The sequence below is a fragment of the Polypterus senegalus genome, chromosome 6 (assembly GCF_016835505.1).
Source record: "Polypterus senegalus isolate Bchr_013 chromosome 6, ASM1683550v1, whole genome shotgun sequence".
Lineage (NCBI taxonomy): Eukaryota > Metazoa > Chordata > Cladistia > Polypteriformes > Polypteridae > Polypterus > Polypterus senegalus.
In genome coordinates this window covers 69846080-69859523 of record NC_053159.1, presented here as the reverse complement: position 1 = coordinate 69859523, position 13444 = coordinate 69846080, and the positions used below count along the sequence as shown (strand labels likewise).

General features: G+C 38.0%; 1 protein-coding gene across 1 annotated transcript in view; it reads left to right on the top strand.

Moving 5' to 3' along the window:
* The window catches only part of lcmt2 (leucine carboxyl methyltransferase 2), a 54737-nt gene that overhangs the window by 10506 nt on the left and 30787 nt on the right, over positions 1-13444 (top strand). The window contains exons 2-5 of the mRNA XM_039756300.1: positions 1026-1150; positions 8392-8473; positions 8973-9162; positions 13018-13174. Coding sequence (XP_039612234.1) covers positions 1026-1150; positions 8392-8473; positions 8973-9162; positions 13018-13174 — 554 coding nt within the window. The remainder of the gene's footprint in view (positions 1-1025; positions 1151-8391; positions 8474-8972; positions 9163-13017; positions 13175-13444) is intronic.

The window sequence follows — 13444 nt, the reverse complement described above, 5'->3', positions numbered from 1 at the left end:
CAATAGTGTACAGGGCATGTCGCATTAAATAACTATTCCAGCGATAGTCCTATCATTCATGTGCATAATCTTGCTGAGTTGGAGGCAGTCGTCAGCAAGCTCCTGTAAAGCTCGGTCGCGTGATCTGACATACCCAGTAACTGACTCCAACTAGTTTGTGACTCACTCTGACAAAATCAAACCGGTTTGATTTGCATCGAGAATCTATATCCTGACAACTGTCTGATTGTAAAGGCCAGAATTAGTCATATTTTATATTAGAGAAGGTTGGCCTAAATCGGACCTCACTGGTACATAGTTCACGAAGTTGAAATTTAGACAGGGGTACTGTGCAACATTTTATAAGTAGAAACAGATTAGTTTTTAGCAGCTGACACCTTTGTAAATCGTGGTTCCTGACTTTCAGAACAAGACAGTTATACATATAGATAGATAAGTTTTTATACTTTATAAATATTAGGCTGATAAATATTTAAATGTACTGATGTTTCTGTATGTGAAATGACACTATGTATGTTGAAAATGAGAGATATTTTAGACTCTTTCACAAAAAAACAGTACCATTAATTTGAACACTTCTTTGTATTCATATGTTTATCTAGAATAAACTAAGAATTATCAAATACTTCAAAACTGTTTTTTTTTTAGTTTGAGCTGTAAATTAGAGCTACAAACTTTTTTTTTTATTATTATTTTTATACTTTGTGGCTTTGGATTTATTGCTATAAAATATATATCATATCATTTTATCTTGCTTGTTATGATTATGCACTGTTATTTTTTTTAAACAATACTGTGAAAAAACTAGCTACTCATTTTTAAAAGTGGCACATTAATTTGCATTTGGGACATTTAAATGATTCACATGCATAGACTGTACCAGTGCCATGGGGCATGTGACTTCAAAAACTTTCTTAAGCTGTACATAGTTTAAAGTCTTAGTAGTGTTGAATTCTGCAAATTTAATGTCTACACTGTTATCTTTGGATTTAAAGTCAGTAGCTTACCTTTCTCTTTCCTTGTAGGTTCAAGGAACGAATGACAGTAGTATAGTAAGCAAATGTTCTGCTGCTGGACTAGGCTACTTTGAGGACAATTTCCTGAAATGTTTTGTCCAGAAAACTGTTCGAAGATCCCCATTAATAAACAGGTTAGTGACTTTGTCTGTATCCTCTCTGTGATGGTACTGCTCAAGCCATCAAATATCTTGAAAGTAGATAAATGTTTATGGAAAAAAATCTGTGGAAGTACATTGAGAACAACTTACCTGAGAAGCACTTTTTGAAAGCTATTGATGCTTAATTTCAATTACCTGTATTCAGTTCAAGAAACCTTATTCATGTGGCTGAAACTCTAACTTGGATTTCATGTAATTATTAGCAACATAAGTTTTTTTCTTTATTTTTTTATATTTCAAAGTCATACATTGCAAAAATCTAAATATTTGACTTAACATAAACAAGCAAATGGATTAATCACTTTGCAGGTTCATTAAAGGTTTTCAGTTTTAAAGTTTATAATGCCCAAGATAAGATTACACTGGCAGATATAGTAAATGGTAAAAGAGAGAGTCAGTTGACTACAAATTCTTTTATTCCCGTTTCTGTGGTCTCTGGAACCTTTTGGGATGAGACCCGTTTTTTTTTTTTATTTCATCTGATAACACCTGTAACTGTGTCTTCTTTGGCCACCCTCTGGGCATCATCCCTCCACCTCCATTGTAGCGCATTTTGTGCTCCACATGCCCGAATCTCCTTTGTTAGCTTCTCCTCAACAGAACACCTATTCTCTGTATTCAAATATTGAACATACTGGAAATCACTCAGTTATTATAAACTATACCTTTCAATAACAAATATACTCTTTTAGGAGTCAAAACGGATGGCAGCTCCTAGAATGTCTTCAATGCATCTATCACCCTAGCTGTGCCTACACCTCAGCCTGCACTGAATATATCCCTCAAGAATAAGTATCCTACTTACTTTAAAACAGTTGCTGTTGTCTAAATTTACTTCACCCTCATACACTTTGTACAAATTAAGGTTGTACTTGCCAACCTGAATGCTACCCATTACATCAGTAAATCTTTGATGCACTCATATTGGATAGGACTTCTTTGATGGTTTGCTTGTTGGTGTAGAGTATATCCATATAAGGTAATATGTCTATCCAATTCTGTTATTGCATTGAACCGTTCTTGTATATATTGAAGGTCACGTTTGAAATAAAGCAGTTGTCACTTGGACTTGTCTTTGGACTCCTGTTAATTGTCTTACCTGAGACACAAAAACTCACTTTTGACAAATTGTGCATTGAGTTTCTCCCAACATTATTATTACAGAATACATAACCATGCACCCACCTCTTCTGCAATTCGTACCCCTCTGTCTCTAAATATCACCTTGATCTTTCCTGCATTTACTTTAAGGTGTTTTGCTTCCAAACTAGTTTTACATTTCAGTGTCTTCTCTTTCAATTCTACTTCACTTTTGTCATCATTGCAAGATAACTGATGTACAAGAGCTTCTATGGTAGTTACTTCATTTACTGTATTTCTGTGGCCAGTTCCTCCACTTTCACAAAAAGCAGTGGACTTGAAACAGATACCTGGTGCTTTACCTTCACTTCTTTCCTTACTTTCCTCTCTTTCAAAAGCTTACAGCCAAGGCTCTTTATTGTATCACAATGAACACCATTCATTTTCCTCATTAAGCAATTTCTCCATGTGCTTTTTTTAAAATGTACTAGTTGTGAATTGTAATAGGATTATGGACATCATCTTCTTTTGATAAATGCTTTGTGATCCTAAACACATTCCTCATCCCTTTCTCATTCTGTAGCTCACTGACCAATTCCAGATTCTTAGCTTCATGCGCCCTCTCAACTGTTTTTCTAGCATTTTGCTTGGCTTTCTTCTGAATTGCCCTGTTAAATTTTGCTTTTCTTTTCTGACACTGCTTGTGGAATTTTTTCTTTTCCTTAATTGCCACCACTACCTCAGCTTTATTTCACCATGGTTCATTGGTCATGGTGGTCCCTGTGTCCAACCAAAAACTTCTGTTGTATTCAACCACTCCTACTAAATGTCTTCTCACTTGCCATTAATACCTGTGGACTCTGAAACTTCATTTACTTTTGCTGTGTAAGTTTCAGCAGACTTATTTCTCACGCTCTCCTCATTAAACTTCCAGACACTTATTTGGCCTTGACAAGTACTTTGTCTTACTTTTCATCATGCCACTAACTACAAGATCTCTCACAACCAAGTTATGTGATATACATTCTCCAGGGATCACATTCATATTTTTCACCATGTCACAAAAACTTTCCTTACCTACAAGTAGACTCTCATGTTCCTTATTTTTGTCCTTCTTAAACATAATATAGCATGCAGCCATTTTTATTACATCACCTAACTCCAGAATCCTCTCACATTCTCCATTCCTAGTATTGAAGCTGAAGTCCCCATGGACTCCCTCATAACAAACAGCGCTAGCTCCAACATTCCCATTCAAGTCACCACTTGTTACAATAATCTTCCCTGAAGCACGGTAGATGTCCATCCATCCATTACAGGGTCAAGGGGGTCTGCTGGAGCCAATCCCAGCCAACACGGTGCAAGGCAGGAAACAAACCCCGGGCAGGGCGCCAGCCCACACCACCAAGCATACACTTGGGACAATTTAGAATCACCAGTGCACCCAACCTGGATGTCTTTGGACTGTTTGAGGAAACTGGAGGAAACCCACGCAGACATGGGGAGAACTTGCAAACTCCATGCAGGGAGGACCCGGGAAGTGAACCCGGGTCTCCTAACTGTGAGGCAGCAGTGCTACCCACTGCACCACCGTGCCGCCACGGTAGATATCACCTCTATTAATTTGTCCCAAAACTCCTCTTTCATTTCTGCCTGCTTGTTAATCATATGCTTGCATTATATTCATCAGTTCTTTACCAACAGTCATCTTGGCAACCAAAGCACACCCATTCACCCTTTTGACCTCCCCCATTTTGTCTCGTCATTTTTCATAATTAGGTAAATCAACCATGGCATTCCCATCTCTTCTTCTCACCAAAAAACCTATACCTTTCACTGTTCCCATTAAGCATTTATGGACTTTTTCCTTTCCACTTTGTCTCCTGTACACATAACACATCTACTCTCTTTAGCACTTTAATCATTTTGCCCATATTACTGGTTACAATGATTTTACTAATATATGGTAGTTTATAACTCTTACTCAGTACCACTCCTTCGTCTCCCTGTCCACCAAACCTGCCTTCCAACAGTACATCAGATCTAGGACCATCAAAAATCAAGATTCCCTCATCTTTGATATGGGCAGTCTCCACAACTTTCTGTTTTACATAGATAACTGGGACCTCCTCAGGTTATTGTGTGCTGTACCTCACCCATACTTTGTAAGTCTCAATTTTCTATCTTATTTCTACTCAATCCCTCTTTTTGATATTATAGGTCAGATTCTCTTGCTCGCACCAACCTCCGTTAGTCACCTTTTATGATATGAAAGGGAAATGGTAACCTTATTCTAATCCCAGGTGTAATTTTTTTATATATTTATATAACTGCATATAAATTAAGTGCACTTCCACTGAAGAAAGAAAAAAAAAATAATCATTACATTTTCTAGCTAGTAGAGCATTCTTTTGCAGCAGCATCTTCCACCAAATGTTTCCTGTAGCTGCTATTCAGTCTTGTGTGAACAGCTTTCAGCCATGCTATAACACCTCAAATGTGCTGATGAGTGGATTTTGACATGGCCATTCCAGGACACAAATCTCCTGTGTAAGCGATCTTTCTTTTGTTAATTTCCTCATTCTTAAAGTCATTGACTTTTTGCATCACTGAGCTTCTTTTAAGCTTCAGTTGAAACACCACTACCCTGGCATTCTTCAATAAAATTTCTTTATAAAATTTGTAATTCATTGTTCCCTCTTCAATACCAAACTGTCTAGGCAGAAGAGCAGACTGAAACTAAGGTGCTCCGTAAACCATGCTTTATAGTTGGGATGAGGTTTTAGAGTAGGTATGGCTGAGGAATAATTTCACATTCTGTTTAAACTGCAGTTATAGTGGAGCAAGGAACACATTGAATTCAGTTTACATAGGTTTTCTGTGTGTTTTCTTTCTAGAAAGTGTTTTAAAAACATTTTGTTTCCAGTTATTGATCTACTTAGAAGTGACACAGATCAGTGAGCCATAGTGAAATAAGTTTAAAAATTGCCTTAAGATCTCTCTACAGTGTATGACTTGCTTTCAGTTTTGAAAATGTTGAATTTAAAAAATTACAGATAGCTGGAACTACAGAAACACGTGCTATATTATCTTCCAAAAAAGAAATAATAGTTATCTTTATTTGAAGAAATCGACTTCAGTGAACCCTCGTTTATCACGGTTAATCCGTTCCAGACTCAACCGTGATAAATGAATTTTTGCGAAGTAGGATTCTTTATTTATAAATCGAATATTTTCGCAGTTAGAGTATAGAAAACCTTTTTACGACCTTCTAAATATGTTTTTTAACATTATTAGAGCCCTCTAGACATGAAATAACACCCTTTAGTCACCATTACACTCGTATTACCCAATATATTAGACAAAATAAGCGAAAATAAGACATATTAGACGTTACAAATATCATATTATTACTAGGCTCACCTGCCTTTTAAGGCGACCAACTTTTATCCTCAATTTGTGTGCGCTCCATGTGTACATCAGGCATGTAAGTGTAGGGAATGAGAACATCAAAGTGCCCAAGTTTTTATCCCCTTAAGTGCCTGTCCAAAGTCGTACAATGTCGGCCCGAATCTGTATCGCTAAAGACGGAGTTTCATGCACTAAATAAGCTATAGATGAGAATAAGCAAGCACCATCTCCCCTGATATTTACTACGCAGTGAGGCATTTGTACTCCATCAGCATTAATTATTTCCAGAGACATCATTTTGTCTATTTTTCCAGCGCATCACACACAAAAGCAAGGGAACGATGGGAGCACCAGAACTCTGCTCACATTGCGTCACTTCGTGCCGCAAGTAGTAAGTCTGTGATAAGCGGAATACCACTACGTTTTGCACTCACAGGACGGAAGGACAATCCCGACCGCTTTTATATACTAGATTATTGTACTGTACGTTTAATTACACACACACACACACACAGTTCTTACACACAACCACTAACCTATGAAGGCACAAGCTCAGTAGGAGAGTCTTCAGGTGGTGCAGTATCTTCAGCAGGTGCGTCGTTGTCTTCTTCCGCTGAAGGAGTACTAGGAGTAGACAGTGGGTGTCTGGGTGCACGGCTGAAGAACATCTTGATAGACAGTTGCTGGCGCTGTCTTTTCATATGCGTGAGGAGGCTTTTGTAGGGTATTGCCATCTTTGATCATATCCAAGAGTATCACCTTCTCCTAGATAGTAAGCATCTTCATCCAAGGCTTAGTTTTATTGTCAGAAGGCTTAGAAAAAGCAGCACGTGGGGCTTAGATAAAAGTTCTCTGAAAGAGCATGTGTAGTGACGTAAGCGTGTATGAGAAAAAATCGCGATAGAGTGAAGCCGCGAAAGTCGAAGCGTGATATAGCGAGGGATCAGTGTACATTTCTTTCTGATGGTTCCAAGGTTTTGATAAGAATGATTATAAAAATGAACAGTAACTCTGACCACTTTATTTATAACAACAGTTTGATCATATCAGCCCAGCATGAGTTTTGCTGTTGTATGCTTACCTTTCAATTTAATACTCCTACTGGAATAATCAGTTTGTGGAGCTGAAAGAGGCAACACTAGAGGCAAGCCAAATAAGACAAACTCCATTCTGTATTTATTGATGCACTTTGGAGAATAGCTTGGTGCTGATTGTGTGCTGCTTGAGGAGAGATTAGTGACTGGATTTTTTATGCCTATGCCTGTCATCCACAGTGCTTACATTGAACCCCAACATTTTAAAAGTGGAAATGGCTCACTGTATCCTGAATGCCTGTAAAATTCAATTGGATGGTAGTTTGCAGTGGAGATGTTGACAAAGTGGACTCATTGGTAAAGATAAAATCCATGGTCAAAGAAGGCATTGGTCCTATTGCACCTTGGCTTCACCAATTAAGGATTCAATGATAAAAGAGAATACAGGAAGCATACCAACATGGTAAACCAACAGTAGTATGGTTTATAAATGCAGATAAGCACAAAACATTATTAAAAATAGAATTATGTCTTTTACTTGAAACATTAATTAAAATAGTTGACACAGTCATGGAGTGCACTTCTTTTTTTTACCTGCTGGAGGTAGTAGTGAAGGAGAGAATAAATACAAAACTGAGGGCCATTTAATAATAATAAATGTTATTTATGTAACACCTTTCCCGTGCTCAAGGCGCATTATTGACAATGCTGCCCATCCTCTTTGAAACACCAGCAGTGAGAACATTTAACCAAATAATTATTCAGAAGTGTTCCAATAAACACTACTGAGAGAGAATTTTTTTTCTAAAACGAAAAGTAAAAAAATCTATAGGCATAGTGTTTGTGCCCCCATGGTAATAAAGTATGATAATGGCTAACTAAATTAGGATAAAAGAGCTTTATGAAAGGATGAAACAAAGAGAGCTATGGATTATTTGTGAATGGAAGACGTTCATGGCCTATGACCGAGCTCTCCATCACCTGTGTATTGTTTAATGTTCTGGAATCTTAGTTTCTTTAGATATCTAATTTATATCTTATATATAAACGTCTAAGCGTCAAAGTGTGGGTGTCTGTCCGGCCCACAAGTAAGAGATGGAATCAGGGTAAGGGCTCCACCTCCTGGGGAAACAGAAAACTTGCCTAGCCGCTAATAACACAAACGAGGCCAGCACGTCAGCAAAACGAAACCTCCGAAGAAAGACAAAGTGGCTTAGCTGCTAACATCGGCAAAACCGTATCCCTTTTACTTTTCTTCCAGCCGCTAATGCACAAGTGATGCGAGCGGGTCGGCAAAACAAATCCTCCTAGGAGAGAGATGCCCAGAGTAATTCCTTTCAATTACTTGACATCTCTACATTTCAGTTTTTTCCTGACAATTTCAATTGTTTGTAGGACCTCGGGCTTTTTTAAGCACAGGCTTACACAGCTAGTTAATCAGTAATGTCGTTCATAACTAGTTCTTGCCATGTGCCTAACTCAACCAGAATAAGCTTCATCACTCTTGGTGCTATAGCAGATAAAATTGGGGGGGAAAAAAAGAATGAATGAGTGAATTTGTTTTCCAAGATTATATTGTAAAGTGTATTATTGCTGTACTTTTTTCTGATATTACACATTATTACTGTTATCATCCTTAAAGACTGAGTGTAATTGTGTTTTGTTTTTTTTTTTTATAAATGTCCCCAGGGGATACTATATCCGTGCAAAGGCAATGTCTCACTGCCAGATGAAATTCCTTCAGGTGACACAAGGCCATCCAAGGAGACAGGTATCTTTATTTACATTGTTAATGAGAGCCTGAATCTATAATCACATACCGTTCTGCATAAATTATACTGACATTTATATGTCACTACATTAAAATAACTTGCATATTCCATTTTAATGAATGTGTGAGTTTTTGCCATACAAAACATTATTTAATTTAAGTTTGTATTTCCTTATATGTAACTTGTATTTATAGTTTTATCTGTTTGAATGAATGTAGGGAAATCAAAATTTGCAAAATTAAAAATATCTATTGCAATTAAAATGAAAGCAGATAACTTGGACATTTTAAATCTGTTTCTGGAACTGAATGTTTGACCAGGGCAATAGTGAGATCCAACCGCAATTGAATTGCTACTATGAAAGTAAGGCACTTATGAATTTGAATGTGCTAAATGAGCCAGTTGTCCAGACATTCTTGTAGGCTGCACCGTATCTGTTTTTGGTCTCTTCTGCCACCTTTGATCATTTGTATCATTGCTGTTCTCATCTGTTCACAGATATTATCACTTGGAGCTGGATTTGACACTCTTTATTTCCGACTGAAAGCATCTGGCCTACTGAAAGATGCAATGTTTTTTGAAGTGGATTTTGAAGATGTTGTAAAGCGCAAAGCAGCTTTGATCAAGGCTGATTCACACTTGCAAGAAATATTAGAAGATGCTGAATTTGATCCACATGGCCAGAATAGTATGTATTTATGACAATACTATATATAACATTTGAAAGGGTTTAAAAAGTAAGATTCTTTTTCTGCAAGGAAGAAAAAAGTATTTTTTTGCTTTTTTATTATATTCCTTTTTTTTGTTGATGAAGATTTAACATGCTTCTGTATAATAAACATTAGTTCACACAATTGTTCTCTCTTGCTTTCTGTAGTCACAACAAGCTATACTTCTTAATAGTGCTGTTTCAAGATTGATACTACTGTATGACATGATCATTTCTAATGGGGTTTAAGCCATATTGATGCTACTAAGCAAGAACTGTTATGAACAAAATATTTGTTTCTGTTGAACATCGTTCATATGAGTAGATCATGAAGTGTTATGGATTGCATTAACCTTGTCAGATTTCTCTCTTTTGGTTTCTGAATAATGTATAACTAGTCTTTTAATTAGTAAGTGTGTTAACAACCATAGAGACTTCTCGCAGTTTACTTGGTGTGTGTGTGTGTGTGTCTGTGTGTGCATATACAGTGCATCCGGAAAGTATTCACAGTGCATCACTTTTTGCACATTTTATGTTACAGCCTTATTCCAAAATGGATTAAATTCATTTTTTTTCCTCAGAATTCTACACACAATACCCCATAATGACAATGTGAAAAAAGTTTACTTGAGATTTTTGCACATTTATTAAAAATATAAAAATTGAGAAAGCACATGTACATAAGTATTCACAGCCTTTGCCATGAAGCTCAAAATCGATATAGATTCAATATAGATATATAGATATATATATGTATGTATGTATTATATATATGTATATATATGTGTATATGTATATATGTGTATATATATGCGTGTGTGTATATATATATTACTACTCAAAAGAATTAAAGGAACACTTTTTTTAATCAGAGTATAGCATAAAGTCAATGAAACTTATGGGATACTAATCTGGTCAGTTAAGTAGAAGAGGGGGTTGTTAATCAGTTTCAGCTGCTGTGGTGTTAATGAAATTAACAACAGATGCACTAGAGGGGCAACAATGAGATGACCCCCAAAACAGGAATGGTTTAACAGGTGGAGGCCACTGACATTTTTCCCTCCTCATCTTTTCTGACTGTTTCTTCACTAGTTTTGCATTTGGCTACAGTCAGTGTCACTACTGGTAGCATGAGGCGATACCTGGACCCTACAGAGGTTGCACAGGTAGTCTAACTTCTCCAGGATGGCACATCAATACGTGTCATTGCCAGAAGGTTTGCTGTGTCTCCCTGCACAGTCTCAAGGGCATGGAGGAGATTCTAGGAGACAAGCAGTTACTCTAGTAGAGCTGGAGAGGGCCATAGAAGGTCCATAACCCATCAGCAGGACCAGTATCTGCTCCTTTGGGCAAGGAGGAACAGGATGAGCACTGCCAGAGCCCTACAAAATGAACTCCAGCAGGCCACTGGTGTGAATGTCTCTGACCAAACAACCAGAAAGACTTCATGAGGGTGACCCAAGGGCCCCATGTCCTCTAATGGGCCCTGAGCTCACTGCCCAGCAGCATGTAGCTCAATTGGCATTTGCCATAGAATACCAGAATTGGCAGATGCACCACTGGTGCCCTGTGCTTTTTACAGATGAGAGCAGGTTCACCCTGAGCACGTGACAGAAGTGAAAGGGTCTGGAGAAGCCATGGAGAACATTATGCTGCCTGTAACATCATTCAGCATGAGCAGTTTGGTGGTGGGTTAATGATTGTCTGGGGAGGCATATCCATGGAGGGTCACACAGACCGCTACAGGCTTGACAAAGGCACCTTGGCTGCCATTAGGTATCGGGATGAAATCCTTGGACCCATTGTCAGACCCTATGCTGGTACAGTGGCTCCTGGTGCACGACAATTCCTGGCCTCATGTAGTGAGAGTATGCAGGCAGTTCCTGGAGGATGAAGGAATTGATACCATTGACTGGCCACCACACTTTCCTGACCTAAATCCAATAGAACACCTCTGGGACATTATGTTTTGGTCCATCCAATGCCACCAGGTTGCACCTCAGACTGTCCAGGAGCTCAGTGATGCCCTGGTCCAGATCTGGGAGGAGATCCCCCCACAACACCATCTGTCATCTCATTAGAAGCATGCACCGATGTTGTCAGGCATGTATACAAGAACACAGGGGCCATACAAAGTGCTGCGTACAATTTTGAGTTGCTGCAATTAAATTTTGGCAAAATGGACTAGCCTGCCACATAATTTTTTCACTCTGATTTTTGGGGCGTCTTTGAATTCAGGGCTCTGTAGGTTGATCATTTTCATTTCCATCAAACGATGCGGCATCCTTTCGTTCCTAACACATTACCCAGTCTATATCAGTATAGATATACAGGAGGATTTCTTTTTCCCATTGAGATCTGATGTGTTTTCAAAGTGTTCCTTTAATTTTTTTGAGCAGTTTATATGTGTATGTATGTGTGTATATGCATATATATGTATGTATGTGTGTGTAATGCAAGTGCAGAGACACTGAAAGAAATTACAAGAAAGAAATGCAAAGATATGTTTTATTCCAACACTGAATTACACCAGTCTGCTTTGCTCTGAATGATACATTTCTGAAACATTGGATTAGAAATCTTGTCCATATAAAGATTTTAGATTTGTTTTTGTGAATATAAAATATATACAGTATGTGGAAAAAGCATTGTATTTCTATAAACATCCATGTTGCATTTCAGTTTCATGTTTGGGTAAAGCCACAGTTACTACAAAGGTAGTGATTCTAGCATGTTTTAGTGTATTTTTATGCACACCTTGTTTTTCAGTCAAAACCTGTGACAAAAATTCCCAAAATCCTCCGGGGCAGATCAGGGTTTGAGCAAGTGGCAAGAAATACTGCATTGTGATATACCAACACATAAACCTCACTACACAGGTTTGCCTGTGTGATGGAAACTGGGGCTTCAGCCTGCCTGAAACTCCAATACGAACACACAAAGAGTCCTGGGTTAAAGTAAAGGATGGTTTATTAACCAAATTCCTTCAAAAATAACAAGAACAGGTCTCTCTTTCTTCCTCTGTCTCTCTCCACAATCTCTTCTCCTTCCTCAATACCCTTTCTCACCACTGTACTGCCCTCCTCCAGTTGAGTGTGTCCTCCCAGCTCCGACTCACTTGGACCAGGTAGTGTAATCCCATTTTAGTAAGGACCTGTATTGCTGGACTACATCTCCCAGCATTCCTTACTGGTTCCCAAATGAGTGCCGATACAGAAGGCTGCTATCATCTCCTGTTCTTGGGAAATAAAAAGTCCTCAGCAATATCTTCCAGTTCTGGTGGACTGTCCATCCATCTCCGCCTGTCACTTCTGGGTCTGGCTCCTTCCTTTCTCTTGTTCAGTATGCCCATCTGCCTGTTCGGAGCATCCCATCCAGGTAAGGAACTATTCCCTTCTTTGGTCGGGATGTCCATCCAATCTGTGTGGCATTTACGCCTGTCAACCACAAACTATGGGTTCAGTTTCCACCCCTTACCCTTCTCTCTTTCTTTAATCAAGCATTTTTTTGTCGTCTTCGTTCTGCCAGTGTACGGCTATATTATCTATAGTTACTTTTTGCAGTGTGGGTTTTTTATTTTCATCAGAAGGAAAAAACAAGAATATTGCACAGAAAGACACTTTCCAATACTACCAATAGTTATATACTCAGTGCAACAAGTTTTAAGAGTTATATAATTTGTAATCACTTTTTAACTTTTCACCTTTGCACTTGCTCACTTGGGCAACTTGGGGTATCTTAGCCAGTTATTTTTAAACCGGAAAAACAGATTTGCTTAAAGATTTCAGATCGGAATAGTCTTAAAGTTAACAGTCTAACTGTGTTGTCTTTCAGGAGAACTGGTTATTAGGGGAATAGATTACACACTTGTAGGAATAGACCTGAAAGAACTGGACAAACTGGGTAGGGTCCTGATTGAGGCTGGCATTTCCCCTGAAGCTCCAACACTGCTGATTTCAGAAGTGGTCCTGACTTATATGGAAAATTCCAAGTAAGTTTTAAATATCAGATTTGGGAGGGGAGTTGTGTATGCATTGTGAAATGTTCCCACAAAGAATGAGGGCATCCTCAGCTTGTATAACCCTTTCATTCAAATATCCATTCTTGAAAATTTAAAATGTGGAAAAATACTTTTTAGCCAATTTTTAACTGTAGTCAAGTGTTATTTAGCTGGCATCAAGAATCTAAAACAAAAATGAGTCAGTGCAAGCACTACAAAAGTATAGGGAGTATTAACATAAAGTACAGTATGTTAATAAAT